Here is a 27361-nt window from a genome sequence, read left to right as displayed (position 1 = left end):
CGCAGCCCCGGGCAGAAGCGGGAATTCAGGGCGCTCGAAGGCTGGGGACTGTGCAGGCAGCCAGGTGCTGCTGGTGACGTGTCAGTGGTTGCAAAGGTTGAATCTCCCAGGCCCTCCGCGGCTCACGCGCCAGGACGGTTTCCCCGCGGGCCGGGCCGTTGCGAGGGCAGCGGGCTGGGCACAAGTAGGACGCGAACCTTTACAAGCTCATTTGCATACGGCGCCCACTGATTTACCCTCATTCGCTTCTCGCAGAGAGTCCCCGCGGCACGTGGCAGCCGTGACCCCGCCCCCTGGCAGCCGTGACCCCGCCCCCTGCGTTGGCCGCACGCACCACGCGCGGGCTCTAATAAATTGGTTAGTCTCTAAGGTGCCACAAGTCCTCCTTTTCTTTTTGCGAATACAGACTAACACGGCTGTTACTCTGAAACCGGTCCTTACATAGGCTGTCCCATTGGGAGACACCCCGCGGCTCTGAACTCAGGCCCCGCCTACCCGGATCTCCCGGATGTAGACCCTATTCCCTTCCGGTCGGGGGTCAGTCTTGTGCTTCCGGGTAACGGGGACGCTGGACGCTAAGGTGGGGAGTCCGAGGCGGGACGTGGGCCCTGGTAAGTGCTGGGAGCGGCGGAGCGCTGGTGCCCGGGAAGCAGCTTCCCCGCCCTGCCCCCTCTTCTCCCGCCCCCCCCCCCCCGCTGTCTGCCCCCTCTTCTCCCGGCCCCTCCCGCGCGGCGTTACACCGCCCGCCCCGCCCCGGGCCCTCTCGGCATCCGCTGCGGCCGGTGGCTTCCTACGGGAGCTCCCTGGTGGCCGCCCGCAGGGGGAGGGAGCGGAGCGCTGAGCTGCGCCCGGGCCGCGGCCCTGGCAGGAGCCCGCCCCCCGCAGTACATCGCGGCCGGTCGCGCGGGGCGGTTTCACTTGCCCGCCCCGCTCTGGCGGGATCCTCTGTGGTCGCCCCGAGGTACTCACAACGTCTGACTCCGACCCCGCGGCGTCACACGGTTGGCTTAAAACCTGTGAGATGTCGAGAGACCCCCAGGGGTGCGGGAGCAATCTGTACAGTGGGGCTGGCGGCGAGCCATTGGCCCAAACCGTAAACCCTGCCGGTGATGGAAACCACCCCAGTCAGGAGGTGCTGCAGCAACCCTACTTCCAGCCCCTGTGGATAACGTCGGGCAGGGGGTTCTCTGCTGCCTTCTGCTCTCCGCAGCTTTACAGGGCGTTTGGGGCCATGTTTTTCTCTACTGCCCTGAGCACCAGAAACTTGCTTATGGACGCTGAGATTCTCCTGTAATAACCAGACTGGGGTTTTAAGTAAAACACGGGATATTGCTAGAGTTGGCCACATGGTGGTTCTGCATATCGCTGACTTGCTCACTAATTGAGAGATGGTTGATACAGCTTCCTCAAGCGCTGGTCACTGAGGGACAATCTTTGCCCTAAAAAAGGGATTGAAAGAGAGAAGTCTATCCCTCCCCAAAGCTAGACTTGCTGTTTCCACCTGCTCACAGTTGTGGAGCACACAGTATGATGCTGTGTGTAACAGCATGTGTTGGGTTAGGCACATTTTTCACTTTCAGAGGTCATCTCCAAAAGCCATGTACATGTGCATCTGCAGTTGCAAATGAGCCTGCACTGTGTGTTAGGTTGCCTAGCAAAGAAGAGTGTTTTGACTTGATTTTAGTTTTCTGATGTTTTCAGGATTGCACTTGTACATTAGGCCACTATATTCAGTCTTTTGAATAAAAGTTGTAACAAATGCTGAGCATCATAATCTTCTTAGTGCCCTGGCACTAAATTTTATGATTTAAAAACTTAGGAAAATGAAAGATTTTTATTATTACAGTAGGTTATTTTTTGGGCCAGTCAACCCTGAAATGTTTAATTTAGCCCAATTGTGCCTACATTTTTAAGGTGCGTAAGATTGCTCAGGCTGTGAGATCCTTTTGGCGTAAGATCACCAGATGCAGAGAGTAGTATTAATCCAGTATTCATTTGTTGTCACAGGCTTATATCATGATCATAGCAATTTTTCTTCTTTTGAGAATTTTTAAAATTTTAATTTGCATGAACTTTTAGTTTAACTATTCCTATAAAGTTGCATTTCAGTGATGCTATCAACATCTTGCACTGACTGTTTCCTCATCCCTTTGAGGTCTCCGGGAATTTAAATGAATTAAATAAATTTCCGAGTCTATCTCCTGTTAGCACCGTCTCAAGAGTTTACCTATAGTATTAATATTGATGTCATTTTGAAAAGTAGATAAGTATTATCCTTATTTTACATTTGCAGATACTATGGGCTTGTCTACACAGAGTTTTAGTCAACAATAACTTTACTTAGTGTGCATTCAAGTGACTTGTGTCCATACAACATAATTCTTCAAAGTATACTAACTGGCCAGGAAATACATGTTCTATAACTCACTTTGAAAGTATATTAAGTTCACTGTGTATTGAATTAGTGCGGACTAATATATGTGTGTGTGCTCTTCCCATTTCCACTAGCTTGGCAGTCTGCAAACTGCTATCCCACATTGCTTTGCATGTTGCCAGGACCGGTTTGTCTCTTTACCTGTGTGCCCTCCACTGCTCTGAGGTCATGGTGACTGGATGTCAGATAGCATGGATGTTTTGCTCTAATCACGTACCATCTTAACGGCCGAACACTAAGTGCTAATGACTTGCACTAAAACAGCGATGAATGGAATCATAGAAGTGTTGGACTGGAAGGGACCTCAATAGGTCATCTAGTCCAGTCCCCTGTGTGACGGGTTACCGCCCCTCTGGGGTGCTACTTGATGTACTAGGGTACCACTGAGCCCGCCTGTTCCGCTAGCCTGGGCTCCCTTACGCTGTCCTGCTGAGCCAGGCCCTCAAGCCTCCTCCAGCGTACACACAGGTAGGGACAAACCCAGCTGCAGAAAGACACAGAGTCTGAAATCAGCACTGCATGGGAAGGCTTCAGCTAAGGAATTGCCCAGTGCTCAAGTGCACACCCCTTCTGGAGTGTAAACCTAAAATTATATTGTCTTGCACAGAGGACTATACAGCGTAAGCTCATGAAATTCGCCCCCTCCCTCAGTGTGGAGGAAGATATGCACAGCCCCCTCCCTTACCTCCCCCAGTTATGAATTCCACAAACTAGTTTTAGAGAAAACAAAACAAGTTTATTAACTACAAAAGATAGATTTTACATGATTATAAGGGATAGAAAACAGCTCAAAGCAGATTACTGAGCAAATAAAACAAACACGCAAACTAAAGAAACTGTTTACAACTAGAAAAGGAGTACTTGTGGCACCTTAGAGACTACGGCTGTTACTCTGAAACCTGTTTACAACTAGTTTCAGAGTAGCAGCCGTGTTAGTCTGTATTTGCAAAAAGAAAGGGAGTACTTGTGGCACCTTAGACTAACCAATTTATTTGAGCATAAGCTTTTGTGAGCTACAGAAGTGAGCTGTAGCTCACGAAAGCTTATGCTCAAATAAATTGGTTAGTCTCTAAGGTGCCACAAGTACTCCTTTTCTTTCTGGTTACAACTAGTAATTTCTCACATTAAATGTTTTATGGCATTTCTTTCGCAAGCCAGACACCTTTTTCAGCCTGGGCTCATCTTTTCTCCCCTGCCTTTTTGTCCTTGTTTCTTGGATGTTTTCAGAAGTCATCCTGGGCAGGGATTCAGTGAAGAATGAACACTGATTAAGTCAATCCCCAGTCTTAAATAGGTTTTACATATGGCAGAAACCCTTTGTTTGCCAGTGAGGTTCCCATCCCCCTCAGTGGAAAAATACTGGTATTCTATGATGGAGTCCAGTACCAGGTGACATGATCACATGACCCTGCAGTGTCAAGCAGCCATGAGTCAAAGGCCATTTGTAACATCCCAGGAAGCTTCTCAGGAAGGTGGGAGATTAGTATCTTCAAAGTCCTATTGTTCTCCCTAATAGCCCATCCAGACTGATTGCATTCTGTCTGGTGGGAGTTCCCCAGGTGTAAGCCCACTTGTAGTTTTACAAAGTCAATATTCCTAACTTCAGATATAGAAATGATACATGCATACAAATAGGATAATCTTCAGTAAATCATAACCTTTCCAATGATATCTCACAAGACCCATCTTAGGTGTGCTATAATCATCTAACAATATTTCTATGAAGAATATGGGGGATAGGGTCACACCCTGCACTCAAGGCAGGACTAAGGAATAACTAGACCACCTGTCAGGAATGTTTTTAAAAACCTCCAATAACAGATTCCGCAACCTCCCTAGGCAATTTGTTACAGTGCTTAACTACCCTGAGAGTTAGAAAGTTTTTCCTAATGTCCAGCCTAAACCTCCATTGCTCCAATTTCTGCTCATTGCTTCTTGTCCTATCCTCAGAGGTTAAGGAGAACAATTTTTCTCCCTCCTTCTTGTAGCAATCTTTTATGTACTTGGAAACCGTTATATCCCGCCTCAGTTTTCTGTTCTCCAGACTAAACGAACACAGTTTTTTCAATCTTTCCTCACCGGTCATATTTTCTTGCCCTTTAATAATTTTTGTTCTCCTCCTCTGGACTTTTTGTCCACATCTTTCCTGAAATGTGGCACCCAGAACTGGATGCAGTACTCCGGGTGAAACCTTATCAGCTTGGAATAGAGTGGAAGAACTATTTCTCATGTCTTGCTTACAACACTCCTGCTGAGACATTCCATAATGATGATCACTTTTTTTGCAACAGTGTTACATTGTTGGCTCATATTTATATTGTGATCCACTATAATCCCCAGATCCCTTTCCGCAGTACTCCTTCCTAGGCAGGCATTTCCCGCTCTGTGTGTAATTGATTGATCCTTCCTAAGTGGAATACTTTGCATTTGTCCGTATTGAATTTCATCCTATTTACTTCAGATCATTTCTCCAGTTTGTTCAGATCATTTTGAATTTTAATTCTACAAAGCACTTGTAACCACTTTCAGCTTGGTGTCGTTTGCAAACTTTATAAGTGTACTCTCTATGCCATTATCTAAATCGGTAAACTGTGGTTCACAAGTAGCTCTGTGTGTCTCCTGTGGCTCTTTGCAGCACATGACATTAAAACACTTTGATTTAATTATTAACCAATCAGGATGCTTTTACTATGTTGTTAACCAATTCTAGTTGATAAAATAAGTGTACTTGGTCAGTCATTTTGCTGTGAGAGTACAGTAAATGAAACAGTGAATTCACACTACTGTGGCTCTTCTGGGTAATATTGATCATTCATTTGCTCCTTAACTACCGAACGCTGAGTATCACTGATTTAGATCATTCGTGAAGATATTGAATAGAACTGGACCCAGGACCAATCCCTGTGGGACTCCTCTCAGTATGCCCTTCCAGCTTGACTGTGAACCACTAATAACTACTCTATGGGAACAGTTTTCCACCTTATAGTAGCACCATCTAGGCTATATTTCTTTAGTTTGTTTATGGGAATTAAGCAAGAGTAAAACTTATGAAAATGAACCACTTCATGTTCTTAGGGATTAATTTCAAATTTAAAGTTCTCTTAATGTAAACTGCTTTAAAATAAGAATACACTAGAAACTGGAAAACCATGAGTTCTATGCAATTTTCTGTATGTCGGATGAGAATTTTAGAGTACAGATTCTGTCTATTAGAATCATAGAATTTAAAAATGGAAAAGACCTATTAGATCATCTAGGTCATCTTCCTGCTAATGTAAGATTGCACTGTAGGGAACATTTTCTTATGTTATGCATGGATGTTAAAGGTAACATGGCACAGAGAGAGAGGGAGGCAGGGGAGGGGGTGTGTGTGTGTGTTTTCTCTGGTATCCTAGCCAAAATTCCCCCTCTCCATGCCACTGTTGAGCAATATGATGTGTACTGTCTGCTGAGTGCTCCACACCAAAGGTGGATGCATTTCAGTGGCTTTGTGTTGTATTTAGCCTATGAAGCCCTTTGTGGCGAGCCTTCTGAATAGAAGGTAGTATATAGCATGTTTTTTTAATTATGTACAAACTTAGATGTCTGCAAAATTTGTTTTAAAATCTGCTTTGAACAATGATATGCAAGTAGTTGCACAGAATTTTTCATTTAATCAAGGTACAACAGTCTTAAATTAACTTACACACACACACAATATTTATATATATGAATTTAAAAGTGGTGAGTATGAATGCAATTTTTGAGTGTGGCTGTGTGTGTGTATATATATGTGTATATATATATATATACGTATGTAAATACTTGGGATTTTTTTGTGCAATTCCTGGCATAGCAAGATTAGACCCTACACCCATGTTCATCCTGGTGTAGTTTGATATTTATCTTTCTTCCCCCATCTAAATAATAGGAATTGATCATGGAAACGTTCCCTGATCTCCACTACCATTTACATGTATGTTTCAAAGAAAGCCTTTTTGTGGATATTCATATATGTTTCTTTTCACTAGATATGGATAACAGACGTGATGAGAAATGTGGAACACCATGCGCTACGTCACAAGAAGAGATGAAAGTCAGAGGTGGGAGTCATGAAATCAAACTCTAGTCTAGGACAATAGCTGCTGCAGAAAGACTCTTGTTTGTATACTATGCTTTGCATGAGTAAAAATGTTTGATGGCATTGCTTGGCATTGTCATTAGCTACATTATGTTGGAAATGACAGAAGGCAAGGACAATGGTTTTATCTTTTTTTAATGGATTCACCAAATCTTGTCTTAAATTTTAATTTCTATAAAAATATGTCTTCTGAGCTTAAGTTATTAGCTTTTGTGTTGTCACTATTTGAAACCTAATGAACCAGGCCTTGTATTCTCCTCAGGGAAAGACAAGAGAAAGCGAAAACGCAGCAGAAGCAGATCATCATCCATTTCATCAACATCATCTGCTAGCACTACTACTACATCCTCCTCATGCTCTTCATCAAGGTCTTCCTCCTCTTCAAGCAGCAGAAGCAGTTCAAGTGGCAGAGGTAAGTTGCCATTACTGCACTTGAGTGTGTATTTACTCGTTCGAACGGTGCTGCTACACACATTTGAAACTTGCTTTAAATGTAGCTTAATTACCAGGAAATAACTGTACAAGTTAGTGCACAACCTTTGCTGTCTTTTTCTTCAGACTGTTTCCATGTAACCACTTCCTGTAGGTACTCCAGCGTCTCTCTACACACTGCATGTGCTGTCATGTAAAATAACAAATCAACATTAGAAATAAAAAAAATTATTTTCACTCAAAGCAACAAGTAAGATCTCAAATAACATCGCGTACGTTTAAAATGTTTTAAAACAAAACAATTGAAATTTTTTTTCTATTTTGCCTGCCTGTCCAGACCAAAGTTAGTTTTTTGGTTTTATCTGAATTTTGGTCTCAATCCTGCGAATACTTAAAGGTGTGAAGTTTACTCATAGGACTAGTCCCGCTGAAGTCTATGGGACTGCACTCATGATTAAAGTTGTGGCTCAAAAGCTTGTCTATCTCATCAAGAAAAGTTTGTCCAATAAAATATATTACCTCACCCCCCTCCCTTTGTCTTTATGATTAAAATTAAGCAGATATGTAAATGTTATTTGACTGGGTGTCCCTACGGGTGCTCCACTTTAGGTGTCTGTGTGCCTGTGTGCTTTCAATCAGAGATCTTTTGGTGGTAGTGTCTGTGGGGTCCACATCTGCACCATGTACATCCCTATGCTCCAATCCAAGACCATATAGAGGAGGGTGGACCTGCCACTGTTCCAGTTCCTTCTCAGAAACCTGCAACTAGAGGTGCAGCATTGCGGTATCCATTAGCTTCAAAGTTTTAGCTAGCTGACTTATTTTAGTCTTATCTCTTTTATTTTTTTTATTAATTTCCCAAACATGCTGTGTGATTTTGGGGGTCCCCCCTCACCCCTTCCACACCTGACCTTGACCTCTCCTTGTCTTTCACCTTCTGTGTTGCGGGGTATGCCCAAAATCTCAGGCAGCAAACCCTGTCAGACCTGTAATAGGTCTTTTTGCCTTAGTGATGGACATTCCAGCTGTCTCAGAGTCTCATGTTCCATCTAAGTGCAGGGTCTGCACTGGTTTTAGGAGAAGATCTAGGAAGCTGAGGGACAACAGGCTCAATCTTCTCCTCATGAAGCATTCCTTGAGACCTGCTACCATTTCAGGCCCCCTTGTATATTGGCCTCAGACAACCTGAGTGCCCTGGCAACTTTCACAGCCCTGACTCCAACAAGCGGAGACCTGGGAAAAGCTTCAGAGGGTCTAAGAAGAGGGAGAAGTCATCCCCGAAGCAGGTAGCAAGTATACCTTGCGTCTGGTATGAGTACTGCTGTGGTTCCTACGTCCTCAAAGATCATCTGCAGCATGGTACTTCCTGAGAAATTTCTCAGCAAACAGCCTCACTAGACACTGACGTGGGTACCCTTCTCAGAGTCCTCCAGAGACTCCTCGAAGAAACTGTCTTTGACCGTGACCCACTTCTACAGGTAATGGGTGAAAGGGCCATATGGATCGTCCAGCCGTACCATCCCTGATAACATCAGCTTCATCCTAACCAGCCACTTGGAGCCCTACTTTGTTGGTATCAACTAGGTTCCTTTTGCAAGAGGATCTTTGAGTGTCAGAAGAACCTGAGTCGCGTCTACTGAGATGTATGAAGAGAGATCTTCTGAAAGTACTGATGTATAGTTCCCCTGTCCCAGAGTATCACCACATCTCTTGTCTACATTACACAGTTTTGTCCTCAAAAGGCAGCCTGCGTCGGCAAAACAATGGTGTACACACAGCAAAGCTCCTCCCGCTGATTTAACTCTCCTGATACGCTGATGACATAAAACCACCTCAACAAGAGGCATAGAGCTTTTTGTGATGAAGTTAGAGCGATGCAGTGCCAGTGTGGACACTGCGCTTGCTTATGTTGCCCTAATTGGTCTCCAGGGGGTGTCCCACAATACACATCATGACCGCTCTGGTCAGCAGTTTAAACTTTGCCGACCTGCCTGCATGCAGGCATGCGCCCCTCTCCCTTTAAAGCCCAGGAATTTTTGAAATTCCTGTTCCTGTTTACTCGGCGTGGACAGCTCATTATAGTAAATGCACAGCTAACCATGCCAACTTTCTGCAGCAAATGCACTCATGCCTGGAGTACACTGGAGTTGTTGGGTTTGTGGGGTGAGGAGGCTGCACAGTCCCAGCTCCGCTCCAGCTGTAGGAACTTGATACCTACGGGCAGATTGCTCATGGCATGCTGAAGAAGGGGCACAAAAGGGACATGCAGCAGTGCTGTGATAAGATCAAGGAGCCGAGGCAGGTGTACCAGAAGGCAAGGGAGACCAACCGTAGCTCTGGTGCGGCGCTGAAGACATGCCACTTCTACCAGGAGCTGCACACCATCCTCAGTGGCAACCCTACCTCTACCACCAAGAGTCGCTTGGATGCTTCGGGGGGGACTGGAGGCAGCGACCAGCGGAGTCAACCCTGGGGACAAAGTGGTGGACAAGGAAGTGGAGTTGGAGGAGGATGTGGGACATGCAACAGGGTCGTCCGATGGCCTGGCGAGCCGAGCCAGGACCTCCTTTTTGACTCCGGAGGAGTCTAGCCAGTCCGAGCACTCAGACTGTGGCATGCCTGATGCAGGAAAAGGGATCTCTGGTAAGTACTAATTTTGCTTTGATACTGCATGGTGACAGGAGGTTGAGCTCCGCTTTATTTTGTTACATGATAAAAGTGGGATAAGGGATAGAAATTAACAATACTAGGTACTCTTTGCACCTGCTTCTCATTACCCTGTGCAGCTATGCAATGGGGGCCCTGTGGAAAAGTTTGTTAATGCACGCCAGGATGTCCTGGGAATCCTCCATAGTGATTTCTAGGAGACTTTCCTGGAGGTACTCTGCAATCCTCTGCCGAAGATTCCTTGGCAGAACTGCTTTGTTTCTTCCCCCGCTGTAGGAAACTTTGCCACGCCAATCAGCAGTTACTTCTCCAGGAACCAAAGCAAGCCACAGGCGAGCAGCATACGGACCCGGTCAGAAGCTGCATGCATGCAGGAGATGCACCCTTGCATCCTTGGTTACCCTCAGGAATGAGATATCAGCTTTGATCACCCCCCACCTGTGAAAAACAGTGCCAGTATTCAGAGTAGTGTTCCTAGGCGCTTCTAGTGATCCCCTTCGGAAACCACCGAGACCCTTTGTCCCATCTTGCCCCTTCCCTCTCCCTCCCTCCCAGGCCAAACTCACCATGTTTTGGGCTCTCGCTGTGCTGTGTGCTTGCTAAGGGAAAGTGAGAAAGAGATGTATGTAACTGTTATGATTCAAGGCTGTGAGTGCACTCATAATACTACCTCTGTTTGTTGTTTCTGTTGTTTCTGCAGATGTGCCCTTATGGGCCACCTCCTACGCACCAGCGGAGCACCTCCATCAGATAAGGAGGCGAACCAGGAGGAGTAAGGAGGACATATTTAGAGAACTGCTGCAATCAACTGATGCTGCAGACAGTGAGAGCAGAGCATGGAGAGAGACGATCAATGAAAAACTCAGAATGGATAGCCAGGAGAGGAGACGGGGGCAGGAGCGGATGATAAAACTGATGGAGGACCAAACAGAGATGCTGAGGTCCCTGATTGCACTTCAGGCAGAGCACATCCGTGCTCAACTTCCCCTGTAGCCTGTACAGAACTGCATTCCATGCCATCCCCAAACTCCCCACACACATTCCTCGCATGTTCCCAGCCTGTCGCAGTACCCCTTGCCCTTGACCCCAGGGATATGTTTCATAATGACAACTGGACTTACACACAGCTGTGAGAGCCTCATTTGAGACAGTAATCCTTAGGGTCATGTCCCTTATAGGAAATGGAAATCTGTGTATTGCTGTTTAATAAAAATGTAGACTTAGCAATAAAAGGAATCTTTTTGTGTCCTGCACACAGTAGTTGCTGCTGAAATTCTTATATGGTGGCAATTGTCATATTTGCTGCCAAAGCATTAATTGTAGTCTGCAGTCATTACAAGGGTCATTCAAGGCAGAAAGTAAACAATGCCTGGCTGAATGCATTAAAGAAAGACACATTACTGGGGCTCATTGTCAAAATGCTGCTTCAAAGCCTCCCCCATTCAAGCAGCCCCCTGTTGAGCCCCTCTAATAGTTCTGGAATCTAGCTGCTCAAAATAAGCCACCAGGCAATGTACCTAAACGCTCCACCCTGGGGTAACTTTCCCCCTTAGCTTTGCAAATGTTATGCAGAGCACAGCAGGCTGCTATGACCATGAGAAAGATCTCAATGAAGAAAACAAACCTGCCAAAAAGGCAGCTCGAGCAACTCTTTAGTCTTCCAAAGGCACATTCAGTGGTCATTCTGCACCTGCTGAGCCTGTTGTTGAAACGCTCCTTGCTGCTGTCAAGGTTTCCCATGTAAGGCTTCATGAGCCACAGGCGTAAGGGGTAGGCTGGGTCTCCCAGGATCACTATAGGCACTATCCACATCCCTTATTGGAATCTTCTGGTCTGGAAAGAAAGTCCCTGCTTGCAGCTTTCAGTACAGGCCAGTGTTCCTGAAGATGCATGTGTCATGCGCCTTCCCTGACCACCTCGTGTTGATATCAGTGATACTACCCCTGTGATCGACCAGCGCGTTCAGTGCCATAGAGAAGTAGCCCTTTCTGTTGTTGCACTGTTACAAGATGGCATGGAGCCAAAATTGGGATATGTGTGCCATTTGTCACCCTGCTGCAGTTAGGGAATCCCATTGCTGCAAAGCCATCCGCTATTTCCCAAACGTTGCCCAGAGTCTCAGTACTTAGTAGTAAACATAATTAATGGCCCTGCACACTTGCATAACCATAACCCCCACAGTGGACTTCCCAACTCCAAACTGATACATGACTGGTAGCAGTCTGGATTTGCGAGCTTCCCAACAGCGATTGTCGCTTGCTTTTCCACTGTGAGGGTAGCTCTCATTCTGGTGTCCTTGCACTGCAGGGCAGGGGCGAGTGCTTCACACAGGTCCAGGAAAGTGGCTTTGCATACCCATGAATTCTGAAGCCACTGCGTATCATCCCCTACCTGCATAACCATGTGATCCCACCCCTCAGTGCTTGTTTCCCAAGCCCAGTGGTGATGGTCCACTGTGTACAGCAGCTCCCTGAATGTCAACGTCAATCCGGAATTGTTTTTTTCCATGGCACACAGCAGGGCACTATTCACTTTCTGTTTTGCAGCTTGTGAAATACTGCAGGATCTGCTGCGCTGTGTTCGTAATGCTCATTGCAAGACTGGAGTGCAGTGTAAGATCCATGCTTTCAGAGAGAGATGGTGGGCACAAAGTTTGCAGGCGATGTTCAACAATGGCGCATAACGTAGTCAGAAGCCCATGGAATGATGGGATGGCGAAAACTGCATCATGGGACAGTGAGCTGACCCCCATGATGGACTGTGATCCATTCCCAGAACTAGTGGCAGAAGATGGCAAGTTGCACAGTGGGATGGCTACCCATGGTGCACTGCTCTCTCTGTCGATCCAAAGCACCAACTGTGGACGCAGAAAAGGACCTAGGGGTTACAATGGACGAGAAGCTGGATATGAGTCAACAGTGCGCCCTTGTTGCCAAGAAGGCTAATGGCATTTTGGGCTGTATAAGTAGGAGCATTGCCAGTAGATCGAGGGACATGATCATTCCCCCCTATTTGGCATTGGTAAGGCCTCATCTGGAGTACTGTGTCTAGTTTTGGGCCCCACACTACAAGAAGGATGTGGAAAAATTGGAAAGAGTCCAGCGGAGGGCAACAAAAATGACTAGGGGGCTGGAGCACGTGACTTATGAGGAGAGGCTGAGGGAACTGGGATTGTTTAGTCTTCAGAAAAGAATGAGGGGGGATTTGATAGCTGCTTTCAACTACCTGAAAGGGGGTTCCAAAGAGGATGGATCTAGACTGGTCTCAGTGGTAGCAGATGACAGAACAAGGAGTAATGGTCTTTAAGTTGCAGTGGGGGAGGTTTAGGTTGGATATTAGGAAAAACTTTTTCACTAGGAGGGTTCTGAAGCACTGGAATGGGTTACTTAGGGAGGTGGTGGCATCTCCTTCCTTAGAGGTTTTTAAGGCCCGGCTTGACAGCACCCTGGCTGGGATGATTTAGTTGGGGATTGGCCCTGCTTTGAGCAGGGGGTTGGACTAGATGACCTCCTGAGGTCCCATCCAACCCTGAGATTCTATGATTCTATGACATGCTCCGCTGACAAGGAGCATTGTGTGAACATGCACAAGCGATGTAATTACAGTGGTTTATGATCGTTGATGTAACTTAAGTCAGTTTAATTTGGTAGTATAGATGTAGCCTTAGATGAACACACAACACTAACCCACAATCCCCTAGGGCTTTGTGTCCAGCCCCTTCCATCCAAAAACTTCCCACTCAGTTGCCAGGAACTGTAAGCAACCTCCTCATTGAAATGCAGCTGCTCAGCATTTAACCCTTCATTTCCACACAGACAGCTCACCTAGAAACACAGTAAACCTTCACATACATTAGCTATGGCCAGCACTTAAGAAGCCCAGCATCAAGTGCGCTGCTAGCTGGCCAGAGGAACACAGCTAGAGTCTGGTTAACCTCCAGAGCAATGTGAGCAAGACATTTGACTTCAGCAAAAGCACAAGAAATGATCATGTCTGCAAAGGTATAGCCGAGTGGCTGGCAGCATTGAGGATTGAATGAACAGATGAGCAATGCAGAGAACAAATCAAGTGGCTGAAGACAGTACCTCAAAGTCAAAAGCCTGCTCTACTCTACAAAGTTAGGTAGATGTAAGTTGCCTTGCATAGACCTAGTTGTGCTAAAATTTGCCACCATCGTAAGCTGTCCATTACGCTGACATAATATAACCATCTCCCTGAGCCCCTTTGAGCCATGGTCAATGTACTGAGATCGTCACAGCATGAGTGTAGACATTGCGTTACCTATGTCTGCCTTAATAGTCCTCCAGCAGCTGTCCCACAATGCCCATACTGACCGTTCTGGTCACAGTTAACTCCGCTGCCCAAGGGTTACATAGACCAGAAGGTGCCCATCTTTAAAACCCCATGAATGTTTGAAATACCTTTTCCTGATTGTGCCTCTTGATGAGCACACCTCTAGCAACTGTCCATGGAGGGGTTGTGTGTAACTGCCCAGCTGATTGTGCCATCTACGCACTCCAGATGCGATCCGTCCCAGAGATACTGGATCTTCTCGGCTTGTGGAGAAGCTGTGCAAATACAGCTACAGACCAGCCGTAGAAATGTTGACATCTATGAGCAGATTGCCCAGGAGATGCAGGACAAGGGGTATGACAGGGGTCAGCAGCGGTGCTGCATGAAAGCAAAGGAACTGCGTCAGGCATATCAGAAGGCCAGGGAGGCCAACAATCGATCTGGTGCCAAGTCAGAGACCTGCAGCTTTTACAAAGAGCAACAGGCTATAGCTTGTGGAGACCTCATTCCCACCCTGCACACCACCATGGATTCCCCGGAGGAGCCCGAGTCACAGGCCCCTGCCATAAACACTGAGGAGGAGGGTAGGGGATGTGACCAGGGGTTCAAGCTATGTTGCGAACCAGGCCCTGTTTGAGAATCTGCTGCAGTCCAGTCAGTCAAGCACAGGTGAGCGTGATGCAGGGGAAGGAACCTCGGGTGTGTACATTTATTTCCCATTACAGTGGCACTCCCAATTTAGCAGGAGACAGCCATTGACTTTTTATTAATTTACTCAGACTAGAAGAGGTAGAGGTACAACAGTGAGAGGTAGAATTATCTGCTTTTCATTCCCCTCTTTTGGCAGAGGATGGGGGACGCAGAGCATTTTGTTTATGTACACAAGGGTGTCCCTTGAATCCTCCTGAGAGATCTTGATGAAACTTTTGTAGCCGTACTCTGCAATCTGCTGACAAAGGTTTCTAGGGATGGCAGCCTTATTTCTTCCCCATGGTTGGGCACTTTCCTATGCCAGTCAACGATAACTTTGGCAGGTACCATTGCAGTACGCAGGCTAGCAGCATACAGGCAAGGGCAGCTTCAGGATGCCAACAGCAGCTGTACTCTCTGTGGCTTTGTCACCCTCAGGAGTGAGATCAGCTAAAACCACCACTGCTCGTGGAAAATGGTGCCAGTCTTCAGAGCCATTGTCCTATACTCCCATATAGCTTCATACAACCAAGCAATTCCCTCCTCTTTTCCCTTACCCCTACTGGGCCATACTCCCCATGGCTGGTGCTCTGAGTGGTGCCATGCACAAGCGCTCCAAAGCAGAAGTGTCAATAAGTGTTTAAAACTTTAGGGGAGCAAGGGGAAGGGAGTTCTGAATTTTAACTTGTTCTTTCTGTTATGACTATACTGACATATAAACCCTGTATTTTGTCTGCTGCTACTGCTGTTGTGGCCTTGAAGGGTTCCCTACACACCCGCAAAATGCCTGAGCCAAATGATGAGAAAGAAGAGGACTCAAGATGACGTATTCACTAAGACCCTGCAAGCCCGTGCTGCATTGGACCATGAAGAGAGGGCTTGGAGGATGAATATCACAGATTTTATGGAGAGGGAAAGAGCTGACAGGCGAAAGTCCCAAGAGGCCCATCGGAAAATGAAGAGGGAGACACACCAAGACATAATGGGGCTTCTCCAGCAGCAAACACAGATGCTGTAGGCTCTTGTGGACCTCCACATTGAAGCATCCCAGGCTTGTCTGCCTTTGCAGTCCATCGAGAACTGCAGCATAGCGCCTCCCTACACGCTCCCTCAGCATTCCACGTGGCATTGGAGCCGCATCTCTACCCCACCACTCCATACTGTGGGAACAGAAAGGACAATTACAGCTTCTCATTGAGATCCAGTCTGATGACCGAAGGGATGCTGGCATCATTTAATCTACCAAAACCATATGTAACTGTCATTCTGCACCTGCTGAGCCGGTAGTTGAATCTTTCTTTGGTGGTGTCAGGGTGGCTGGTGTACAGCTTCATGAGCCAGGGAAGTAAGGGATTGGCTAGGTTATCCAGGGTGACCACTGGCATTTCAACATCACCAATCATCATCCACTGGTCAGGAAAGAAGGTCCCTGCTTGTAGTTTTCTGAACAATCCTGTTTTTTTAATGATGCAAGGGTCGTGTGTCTTCCCTGACCAGCCAACACCACCAGTGAAGCATCCCTGGTGATCCACCAGCACTTTCATAACTATAGAAAAATAGCCCTTTCAGTTGATGTAGTCTGTGCCAATGTGGTCTGGGTGCCAAAATAGGGATATGTGTGCTGTCTATCTCTCCACCATAGTTTGGGAACCCTGTTGCTGCAAATCCATCCACTGTATCCTGCATGTTGTGAAGAGTCACATCTGCATATCAAGAGATGATTAATGGCTCTGCACACTTGCATGACAGTGGCCCCCACAATGAATTTTCCAACTCCAAAATGACTTTCCACTGACCAGTAGCAATCTGGTGTTGAAGATTTCCACAGTCCAATCCCCACTCACTTTTCCATTGATCGTGCAGCTCTCATTTTGATGTACCTGCACGGAAGGCTGGGGCAAACTCAGCATGCAGATCCAGGAATGTGGCCTTGTGTATCTGAATGTTCTGCGACCACTGCTCATCATCCTAAGCCTTTATTATGATGCAGTCCCACCAGTCTGTGCTTGTTTCTCAGGCTCAGAAGCAGCAGTCCACTGTTTGCAGCAGCTCCATGAATGCTACCAACAATCTTGAATGGGTTCTCACTATGTGCCCACGGATAATCTACCTTCCAGGAAATCGTCACATTCCAAGTGGCTCTCCAGATACCAGAGGATTGTGCATCTTGTGCTTGTAACGCTTATGACAATAGTGCAGAGCTGTGCAGGCTCCATGCATCTGTCAGAGATGGCGGATAGCGATACGTCCCATGCGGGTTTGTGGGATTCTCAAAATAGGTGTGACAGTTATGGGACGGAGATGCCATTATGGGATGGAGAAAACTGCATGATAGGAACTTGATGCTGCAGTCCCAGTCATGCCGCTGTGTCACTTGTTTCTGCCTCCCCATGCATTGCCAAAACGTCTCAAAAGACAGTGCACTGAAAGGTGTCGAGTTGCACACTGGGATACCTACTCATGGTGCACTGTCCTCTACATCGAAACAAGCACTCCCAGTGAGTTTGTACACTGCCAACTGAACACTAACTGCAGTGGCTTTATGCTGATGTAACTTGGGGCAGCAAAAGTCTGTAATGTAGACGTGGATAAAGATTTTAATGGCACCTATGGGAACTCCCTGTCTTCCTGCCTCTTTTACAAGGAATTCGACTGGCTACTGGGACCTTGTGACAGGATGTACCTACCCTGCACCAGCCCTGCAAGGGTTAACTGTGCTTTGCAGGCTGAGGAAGCCCTGCCCCTCTGACTCTGCTGGGCATGCTCAGCCTGGAGGCAGAGTATAAAAAGAAACAGCCCAACTCAGTCTGGGCAGGCTGCTCAAAGGGGAGGGTGTGCAGACTCTCTCCAGGGAGCTGCTACAGGTTCTGACTATAAGCCACGGCACGCAGAGTTCCAGACGGACTCCAGGCTGCCTGACGAGCCCAGAGAAGAGACTGTGTCAGCAAGAGCTACTCCACCTGAGGACCCCAGAGACCCAGGGGAAACGTGGAGCATTGCCGAGGGAGAAATGATAGGAAGCGGTCTAGGGGACTTAGACTCTTCTCCAGTGAGTGAACTAGGGAACCAGTCAGCGTGTTTCGGGAGGATTCCCACTGACTCGGTGGTGAGCACCCCCACCACCACAACGGTCCTAGGCTGGGACTCAGAGGACCAGTGGGGGGCTGAGTCCCCCTACCCTGGGTGCCACACCCCCCTGAATGGTACCCCACTTCCCCAGCGGACCAATAGGCCACATAATCCCTATTGTGAGGTGGGCCTCTCTATTGACTCTGGCCATTGGGCCACGCTGCTGTGGGTGGAAGGGCCGCTTTATTGACACTGGCCACTAGGCCATAAATATCACATTTGATAGGGTGACAAACGAGGGACCTAACTGGCTGCTCTACAGTTTTTTTCCCTTCTTCTCACCATACATGACCCAGCACCCGTGACGGGCTGTACCTACCCCACAACAGACCTGTAACGAGCACTGAACCCACAGTGGTGCATGACAATCTGCTGAGCAGGGATGGCACCCTTATAACTTCCCAGCCACAGGTGCCACCTGAAGTGACCCTGGTGCTCTGGCCAGTAACCAAAGAGGCTATGCCACCGGAGCAACTAGAGCACAGCTGGGTCTGTACTTGGAACAGCTGTTTGGAGATGACCTTAGGAAGCAGCACCCTACAGACCCTGCATCAGAGCAAGCTCCAGAGCCTACTGGGTTTCTGCTGCCATGTTTGCTGCTGTTAATGTATGGATGGGAGAGATATCCAGCTTATGGCCCTAGGAAGTTATTAATATAAGCCAGGGGTTTAGTATGCCTCTGTTCAGTGCGAAACCCACCCATTCCCCTAACACCCTCCACCCTACTTTCCTCCAGTACCACGTGGGATTCAAAATGAACCCCACAAAATGAGGAAGAAAAGTTAAGCAGCTAGCATGAAACATAGACTAGTTACTTGCTGATTGTTACAAGTATAGGTTGGGGCTCCACAAATAACAGTCTCATGTACCCTTCTTGTGTAATACAACACAGCTTATAAATAGGCCACACCTGTACTGGCCTGGACTGCCTGTAAAGTCCCAAAAAACCCTGGCTGTTCAAACGAAACCAGAGTGTGTATTTAGTTCACAGCTGCCTTCAATATGAATCCAAATTACAGCAGAGTATGGCGGTCTCTCTGTGCTAGGAGTCCCCTTCGCTGGCGATCAGCCAGGTCTGTTCATGGACACGGTGCTTGTAAGGAGGCTGTATTACATCTCCATGCTAAATCAGCATCTTGTTGATCTTTACCAGGAATTTTCACTCGTTACTGGCTTGTGACAAATGTGAACTTCTCACAGAGTAGGAACTCTAGATGGTTACGTTCCAGGATGAGGCGTGCTTATTAGGGTTACCTCTGTAACTCACGAGCCCCCTCTGTAACAGTTCCTGGGGGTACCCAAGGTTGTGAGGCACCTCATTACCACCTGGCCTTAGCACGAGGAAGCCTTGTCTATGCCTGGTGGGGATCAGTTCCCTAACACCACCAGTCTCTGGCAACACAAGCACTGCCTTCTCTGTAGACTCTCTGTAGACAGATTACTGATAAGCACACTCCAAACCCAAGCCCTCCGAACAGCCACATACAGGGTCAGGCTCCTGTTCCATTAGACCCCCCCCAAAGGACAATGCACCACAGCTTACCAGTTACACTGTAGAACCCAGCTCCATTTAACACACAGCACTTAGATTTGTTTACAGAGAAAGGTAGTATTGGTTTATTTAACAAAGAACCGATTCAAATGATCAGAAGTAGAAATATTGGAAACAAAGTGTTCCATATAAAATAAAGCTATAATGGGCATACTAGAGCCCAAATTTAGCTAATAAGACATTGTCATGTTATAAGAGCAAAATCTCAGTCAAGGCAATGAACACTAGCATCGTGGAACAGACACATGTAACCTATGTATTCATCCACTCCTGCCCAGTTGTGACCTGCACATATAAAATGCACCAGAAAGGCCAAGGACAACAGAGGGACAGAAGATACCCAGAAATAGCTGTCCATGTCATTTGGCAGCATGCATCTTCCACTGGTTTGTCACTGAGTTTGATTATTGTGTTGTACTTTTTGATTGCTGCTAGTCAGCCTTTCTGGTTTTTACTTTTACATGTTTAGAATAAAGTGTTGAATTTGCACACAAGACTACAGTAGCAAGTTTTATTATATGTAGTGTTAAAGGTGGCACAAACTTTAATAAATGTCATCACATACCCATTCTCAATAAACCAAGCAGAGGCCTGCCTGCTGCTTCTGGGCCATATGGCAGCTTGTAGGTTCATAACACTTCACGCCAGGCTGCTCCCCTGATGCCACCAACCCTGGCCCAGAACCATGTACACTCCAACAAGCACAACCAGTCCAAACAGATGTCTATTCCTCTGAGAGTTCTCAGCTCTCTCAGTTGGTGGAAGGATCCCCACAAGTTTGGAATGGGAGTCCCATTTTTGTGTTCACCACCCACAAAGACCATCACAACAGACTCCTCCCTAGTAAGCTGGGGAGCTCATCTCCAGAACCTCATGGAACAAGACAGATGGACTCCACAAGAGTCTTCTCTTCCCATCAACGAGAGAAGTTTGGTAGGCATGCATCCACCCACTTTCTACCCAAGATCAAGGGTCACTTGGTCAGAGTCATCATGAACAGTAGAGTGACCACGTGCTATACGAACCTCTAAGGAAGAGCAAGATCCCAGTCTTTGTGCACAGAGGCAATACAAACTTTGGAACTGGTGCATAACCCACCAAACTGACATACCATTAGCATATCTGCCAGGTCTGCACAACACCATAGCAAACACACTGACCAGACATTTTTGCTAGGACCACAAATGGGAACTGTGTGATCCTATCCAATGAAAGATTTTTGTCACCTGGGGATTCCCAGGGATAGACCTCTTTCCAACACTGTTCAACACAGCATACCAGCAGTTCTGCTCCAGGGGAGGATGCAGGTGCAACTCTTTCGGAGATGCCTCCCTCATCTCACCCATTGGCCTGGAACTCTGTTCTGTGCCTGTCCCCTAATACCATTGTGCCTTAAGTTCCCGAACAAAGTAAAGCAAGAGAAAGCAGTAATCATCCCCTGAGCACCAACCTGGTATGAGGCAGGTATGTTTCCTGGACCCGATTCGCCTGTCTCTGTGGCTACCTCTTTGTTTGCCTCTGACCGCAGACCTACTGACCGAAGGATTGGGCACAATACTCACCCCCGTCTCTCCACACTACATTTCAAGGCCTGGCTCCTCAATGGCCCTTGGGTACAGTAGAGTGTAATAGTAGAGTACAGAATGTGCTGTTTGAATAGTAGAAAACCCGCCCCAAGAAAGACTTACTTGCAAAAGTGGAAGCAGTTCTATTCCTGGTTCACACAGCAGGTATTATCACCCTCTGAGTCACACCGCACTCACTGAGTTTAAAAACCCTGGGTTAGTTACTGAGCTCCATCCAAGTCCACCTGGCTACTACTACTGCTTTTCACTTACCTATTTAGGGGTGTTCAGTATCCATGCACCCTGTGACCTCAACATTCAACTTTAACCAACCTTTTTCCTCACGACAGAGACCCTGCTCCACCTTGGGACCTTAATCTAGTTCTCAACGCGTTGAGGAAACCACCCTTCAAGCTCATAGCGAGTTGTTCTGTCATATGTAAAAAGGGGAAAGTACCACCCTCTCACTTCACAGAGATGCTAAGCTATTAATGTTTGCAAAGCACTAAGATACTGTAGTGATTAGTATCATAGAAAAGCCCAGGAGGAAATTAATTCTGTCTTCAGAGCAGGATTTGAATAGCGTGGGGTAAATAAGGCCTAGGGCCACACATTGAACAAGGATAAAACAAAATAGTGCATCACTGCCCATTACTTGAGCACTGTCCATCCTGTGCACTGAATGAGTCTGGGGTCCTGTGGAAAAATAATGTGATTATATAATTAAAGACTTTATTGATGCACAGGGGGGTCCAAAATACTGGCATTTCTTAACTTTTGAGTGCTTTACGCTGCAATGTTAACATTCTTTTAATATAGCCTTTTTATGTAATAGTCTGACGAAATTATAGAGCTAATTGCTTAATTTTAGTCATTATAATCTGTTCTCTGGACTATGAGCTTGGCAACCCCTTATTCAGAGTCAAAAAAATGTCACAACTCTTCTACATATACTAGAAAAATAAAAATAAAAATGTATCAGTGATAACAATAAGACCATATAATTTGTGTGTGTTTTGAGCGGTTGACAGAATACTTGACTTTGAAGGGGAAGGGAGGGGCGAGTGTGGAAGTGAGATTGTCTTTGCTTTAGATTGTACTAAAATTTTCCAGGGCTTATGACCCCTGTAACTGCATTTTGTAACTCCACTTGGAGTCACATACCCATCAGTTGAGAAACACTGATCTAGATAGTATGTTGGATAGGTTCATAATTTGTGACAGTAGCTGCAGAAACAGATAGCCTTTGTTTGAAATAATATAAATATATTGATGCAAGGAATCACTGGGGGTGAATTACAGATTTATAATGTCGATATTCTACCACGAGGTGGCAGCAAACTGAGTTAGTGTTTGTGTCATTTTGTGCCAAGGTTCATATATTTTAGCTAGACTTAAGTATTCTTTTCTTACTCACACTTGCAACACTGTCCCTCTCCTGCAGTACTCATTTCACTGTTTTATCTAAAATAACCCATATTTTTAAAATAGTAAATTACAGACTTTTATTTTCTTCCAGATTCTCCCAAGTCTAAATCAAAGAAAAGGAAAAAAGAAAAACGCAACAAAAAGGTAAATATTTGCTGACAGAAATAAATAGCAATCCGGGCAAAAAAATGTAGATGCTACTGTATTCTGGTGTGATTAAAACTCACCTGGGAATCAAAATAAGGAACATAATTGTTCATTTGAAAGGAAACATTTCTGTCATGATATTAAATGAATTGAAATTAAAATGTACAAATTGACTGTTTCAGAGGAGAAATTAAGTGGAGCTTCTAGTAGTGTCTGGAATGGGTGCAGGTAGAATTTAAGGCACTCTGAGAGGAATTGGGGACCCTGGTATGAGTTATATTACTGAGCTGCTGCCTCTGTCTATACAATCACTGCACTACCGGTATGAAACTTCTTGTTAAACACCTTAGGGACTTTGTGTGATGGGTGCTATATAAAACAGCAGCCAATTCTCCTGTGGTAGCTTTGCGGCAATAAAAATGCCATAATGGGCTTATGAGTGAAGACAGTTGCCTCTGGTCTACATTTCTGGTCTCCATCATTTGGCCGCACAAAAAGGAATGAATTCACCATTGTGTTTAGAAATGTATTAGCTTCAGTTCCACCGAATGTTTGTGGACATCAGAAACAAATTATAACTTTTTGAAAGTAATGTGGAACAGACTACAGATTTTCCTAAATTCTGTTTAAGCTAAATAAGATTGTGATATCCATCAAGAAAATATAAGCAGTTTAGATATAAAAATGTAATCTGCATTTTGTTACTGTCTAATACCTTTTATTTCTATCACTTTCTGCTCAGGGATTTCAGATATTTAGTGAGGCAGGGAGGACCAGACTCCCCAGAAACGGGGTCAGGGAACCCACCACCACTTCTGTTTCCTGGGATCCTGGGGGTCACGAGGCCTTAACAAACATCAACCTCTTTGCTGCCCCCCAATTAATACATCTCCCAGAGTTGGTCCAGGTGTGGGGAGCTATGGCAAAAGTGACTTTCAGGACAGTAGAAGGAAATTTGTGAGTTCATGCATATTTGGGTTGGGTTTTTTTCTCTTGTGTTTCTGTGAGAAGTATGAGCTTTGCATATGTGTCTTGTACCTGTAGAAGAGGAAGAAAGAGAACAAGCTGAAGAAAAAGAAAGAAAAGAAAAAAAAGAGAGAGAAATCAGGACCTGTCCAGCTTTCCAAGGTACATATGCTGGTGTCGGTTTCATAGTGCTCTGTTACACTCCCATTCCTCCCCATGCACAAGTGTTTATGAAATAAAAGACCAACCAGGAAATGGAATACAGTTGGCCACAGCATCCCTAGCTTCTGCTCTCCAGGACACGGAAGTTAGCATCTGTTCCCTGCTTGATGATAAAATGTGCTTATTAATATAATGTTGTTTTGAAAAATGTGAGCATATTTTTATTCCTTGAAATGTATCACAGTGCATGATCTCGTTTTAGTACCTTAAAGACAAAAAGAAGACTGAAAACTACAGTATGATAACAGGAAAAAAAATTAAGATGAAAATAAAGAAGAGTAAAAAGGATAAAGAGGTAATGGCTGAAAATGGTCTGTATGTCCCAAAAGAGGGAGTACAGTATCTTTTTATATTTTCCCAGATCACTTGCATTGTGTAGATGAGTTGATCATACTTTTAAGAGTTTTAATTGAGTGCAGTTTTTTATGTAGTTATAGGGCCACCAGAGAGAGACTAGACTTTAGTCCCTTGGGCATAAAATAGTTTTAAGATGTTTGCGTGGACTATTCTGACATTCGAGCCATGTAAAGGGTGCCTGTCTAGGTTAAGTAAGGAACCCTGAGTTCTCTACCATTTTCTTGTAACCAGTTCATGGTTTTCTCCATTGGTGTGATTTATAGTTGGTTTTACTCTTCTATGAAAGAGGGAGTACTCCCACCTTCCCAGTGTCCTGTGTTTCTACATTTGGCTATGTTCCTTGCCCCCATTTTCTTGAAGTGTGTGAAGCTAGCCATGGCCGCGCAGGTGTCAAATGGGAGAAAAGGGGGTGGTCCTCCACACATGCTTTCCCCACAGCTCCAGAGCTTCTGGATGATTCTGTTAAGATGGTCAGCTGTGAAATAGTTAAATTTAGACAGTTAAAGGGAGGCTTGAGAGTCACGACCCAAATTATATTTTCACACTTCTCAGCAGTTCCCCTTGTTTGTCTGCAGTCTGTGAGACACCAATCAGCAGGCATTCAGTTTGGCTAGCCAGTGCTGTTGAATTTGATTGACTAACTGTTCAGTAATAACTGCTCACTTTATAGTTGATATATTACACTGACCATTCTGAGGTAAGATTTAGTCAAAAATATGTTGGTTGGCTATTGTTGCCCTCAAGCCATGCTGAATCTTGCTTTATTTTGCCACATTTATCCGAAGAATCAAACTGCCTGATGTCTAGATGATGGTGCTTCATAGTTCCTTATCTGATTATTTATAGTGACTATAATACCTATGGTTGATGAGGTTGGTACATTTGTGCCACTTGTTCAAACAATTTAGTATTTGCAATAAAAGTTGTGTTCATAAATATTACATTCTAAACTGTGACTCTTTATAACATAGATGTTGCTACTTTCAGAAAAACAGAGTGAAACCCGCATAAGGGACCACCCTTAGAAGGCATCCTGAGGCTGCATATCTGGCCTGATTCTCCACTGCCTTGCACACAGCATAGCCATATATATCTGTGCAACACAGGGGATCATGATATCCAGCCATCTGGATTTGGTAGCAGTTGACATGCACTTTACGCAGGTGTAAATTACTACACAGAATGCAAAGCAGTGGAGTATCAGGCCCATTGAGTACTATTCTGTTCCTGTGAGAAAACTACTTCTTTTCACTGATTTTCTGTCTCCCTTGAGGGGTCCTTTAAGTTTCCGTGTAATAGAAATGTACACTTCCAAGCTGACTTCTTAACAAATTCAATTGTTTACTGAACAAATGCGTGATTTATAAGAACTGCTTTTCTAATCCACAGAGAGACCGAAACCGTGCTGAACTCCTTGATTTCCTAAACTCTGCCTTGTAATGGAAAGAGTGCCGAGCAAGGACTTGTAAATCTCCCAAGCCAACCGGTCATCATGCCTAGCAAAACACAAAGGAAACTCAGGGAAAAGGGCACCATTTGTGACAAGACCAGGCTCTTATGCTGTGAAGACAATCAGTGTCCTTTATAATTGGCAAAATGGAGAGTTACTGCTAACTTGTTTATTAATATCCATGTCCTCCTTTTGAGATCCTAAAGTAATATCCAAGTTGCAATGTTGTATGAGTGCTTAAAATCTGTTGCTGATGATGATCTGAAGTGAAATGATATTATTGTACTTCAGCGTATCAAATACATCCCAGAGCTGCATGCAGAGTACACTCTTAATTTCAAATGTCTGTAATGTTTGCAATAGCTGAAACAAAGTAGAGTACTTGTAGGTCGTCTGCTTGAAAAATTAGGTGTTCCTGTATATATCTTCCTTAGTAGTGATTTTATTTGTTTTAAAGATGACGATGACTCTTTGTGAATAGTACATCTACAGAAATGAATATCTTTTTTAACAGTCATTCTTCAATATGTTGCTTTCTCAAAAAGTTTGAGACTCGGGCCTTCTCACAGGTGTTTATTACCATTTGTCAAAGCTTGGTAACAAATTTATAATTAAAATATTCTAGAGTAATAAAAACATTAGCTGAATATTTTTATTCAAAACTAGAAGCAGAAAGGACTCCTCCTTGGGCACAGATCAGTTATGTTTTGAACACTAGTGCATATTCTTGCTATGTATAGATTGCTACACATTCTGACTGCTAATCACTCTTACAGGTTCCCATGCGTCAGGGAGAGAGGCTCCAGTGTACATTGCAACAGAACTAAGAGCAGTTGACTTCAGCGGGAATTTTACATGGAGAATGATCATATGATACATGGGCCTTAGTTAAAACACACAGCTAAAAACACTTGGGGCTGAGTTTGAACAAGAGTACCAAAGTATGTGACATCTGAAGAACCACAGCAGTGTTCCAAGGAGACGTTGTGAAACCTTCTTACAATCCGGAAGCCAGTTTTATAAAGTATTTGATGTTAAAAAATTGTATAGAGATTCTAATAACTAGAGAATTATGATTTAGCAAAGCACTTGTGTCCAACCCCATTCCCAACAATACTTAAGTGGGTGCTTAGTCCCATTGGCTTCAGTGGAGTTTAAGCATATGCTTAAGTGCTGTCCTGTATTAGGGCCTGGGGAAGAAGACTGGGGATTAGGAAATCTAGGTTCTATTTCTTGGTCTGCCACTGACCTGTGACTTAATCGCTTTCCATTTTCACATTGGTAAAATGGGAGTGATAATATTTATCTGTGTAAAGTGTTTTGACTCCCTGGGATGAAAAGTACTGGAGAAGTGCAAAGTTGTATGGAGTAGCACTAACCTCTTGGTCATTAAAGTTGAAACTGACTTTTCATTTTAATCCTGTTTTCCATCCCATTCCCAAAAGAAACCAATGTCCCTGCAATTTCACAGGCACGTTGTATGGAAGGCTAGAATTTCTCTAGGAAGTATGGGGGGGGGGAAATCAGAATTTTAAATTAAAGAGCTGTTTTAAGAACTCCCCAGTGGGTTGACTTTTTGCAAAAATGTAGTTTTGGGCTTCACATATCTCCAGAATGGCTTGGCCTACAAACTCCACCTTTGTCTTGTCAGCCCTGCTGAGGAGAGTTTAGCTGGTTTTTGGTTGGATTTTTTTTTGGGGGTGGGGGTTTGGGGAGAGTGGAGATTTAGGAGATTATTGGGATAACTGCAAAGATGGGGTATGCAGATGCAACCCTAAACCCCCCTTCCCTGCCTTATGAGAGCAGGGGTATGAAGAGGCAGTGGAAGGTGGGGTCAGACACCTGGTAAAAAAATGTCCAACCCAGTTCAGAAAGACCAAGAAGAAGCTAGTAGGAATTGGGGAAACTG

General features: G+C 45.2%; 1 protein-coding gene across 3 annotated transcripts; it reads left to right on the top strand.

The window, feature by feature from the left end:
• The first annotated feature begins 465 nt into the window (after positions 1-465).
• On the top strand, positions 466-26897 carry LOC144930430 (uncharacterized). Of its 3 annotated transcripts, XM_078852280.1 has the most exons (7): positions 504-611; positions 6445-6516; positions 6817-6966; positions 22402-22454; positions 23502-23585; positions 23848-23940; positions 25392-25529. In XM_078852280.1, exons 2-7 carry the CDS (start codon positions 6447-6449, stop codon positions 25440-25442), a joined length of 501 nt encoding a protein of 166 aa, XP_078708406.1. In that variant the 5' UTR covers positions 504-611; positions 6445-6446; the 3' UTR covers positions 25443-25529. The 3 variants fall into 3 exon arrangements, with proteins under 3 accessions (XP_078708404.1, XP_078708406.1, XP_078708405.1); XM_078852278.1 differs by lacking the exons at positions 23502-23585; positions 23848-23940; positions 25392-25529 and adding exons at positions 23200-23414; positions 26229-26897 and having other exon boundaries at positions 466-611; XM_078852279.1 differs by lacking the exons at positions 22402-22454; positions 23502-23585; positions 23848-23940; positions 25392-25529 and adding an exon at positions 10354-10917.
• The last annotated feature ends 464 nt before the right edge of the window (positions 26898-27361 follow it).

This window comes from Lepidochelys kempii, chromosome 3, assembly GCF_965140285.1.
Source record: "Lepidochelys kempii isolate rLepKem1 chromosome 3, rLepKem1.hap1, whole genome shotgun sequence".
Taxonomy (NCBI): domain Eukaryota; kingdom Metazoa; phylum Chordata; order Testudines; family Cheloniidae; genus Lepidochelys; species Lepidochelys kempii.
Note: the sequence above shows the minus strand (reverse complement) of the source record. Positions and strands in the feature narration are given on the sequence as shown.

Excerpts from the sequence above, each read along its gene's own strand:
- LOC144930430 (XM_078852278.1), top strand. The coding sequence starts at position 6,447 with ATGGATAACAGACGTGATGAGAAATGTGGAACACCATGCGCTACGTCA. Across the intron at positions 6,517-6,816 it reads AGAAGAGATGAAAGTCAGAG|GGAAAGACAAGAGAAAGCGA; the intron begins GTGGGAGTCATG and ends TATTCTCCTCAG. Across the intron at positions 23,415-26,228 it reads AGGACAGTAGAAGGAAATTT|GTTCCCATGCGTCAGGGAGA; the intron begins GTGAGTTCATGC and ends TCACTCTTACAG.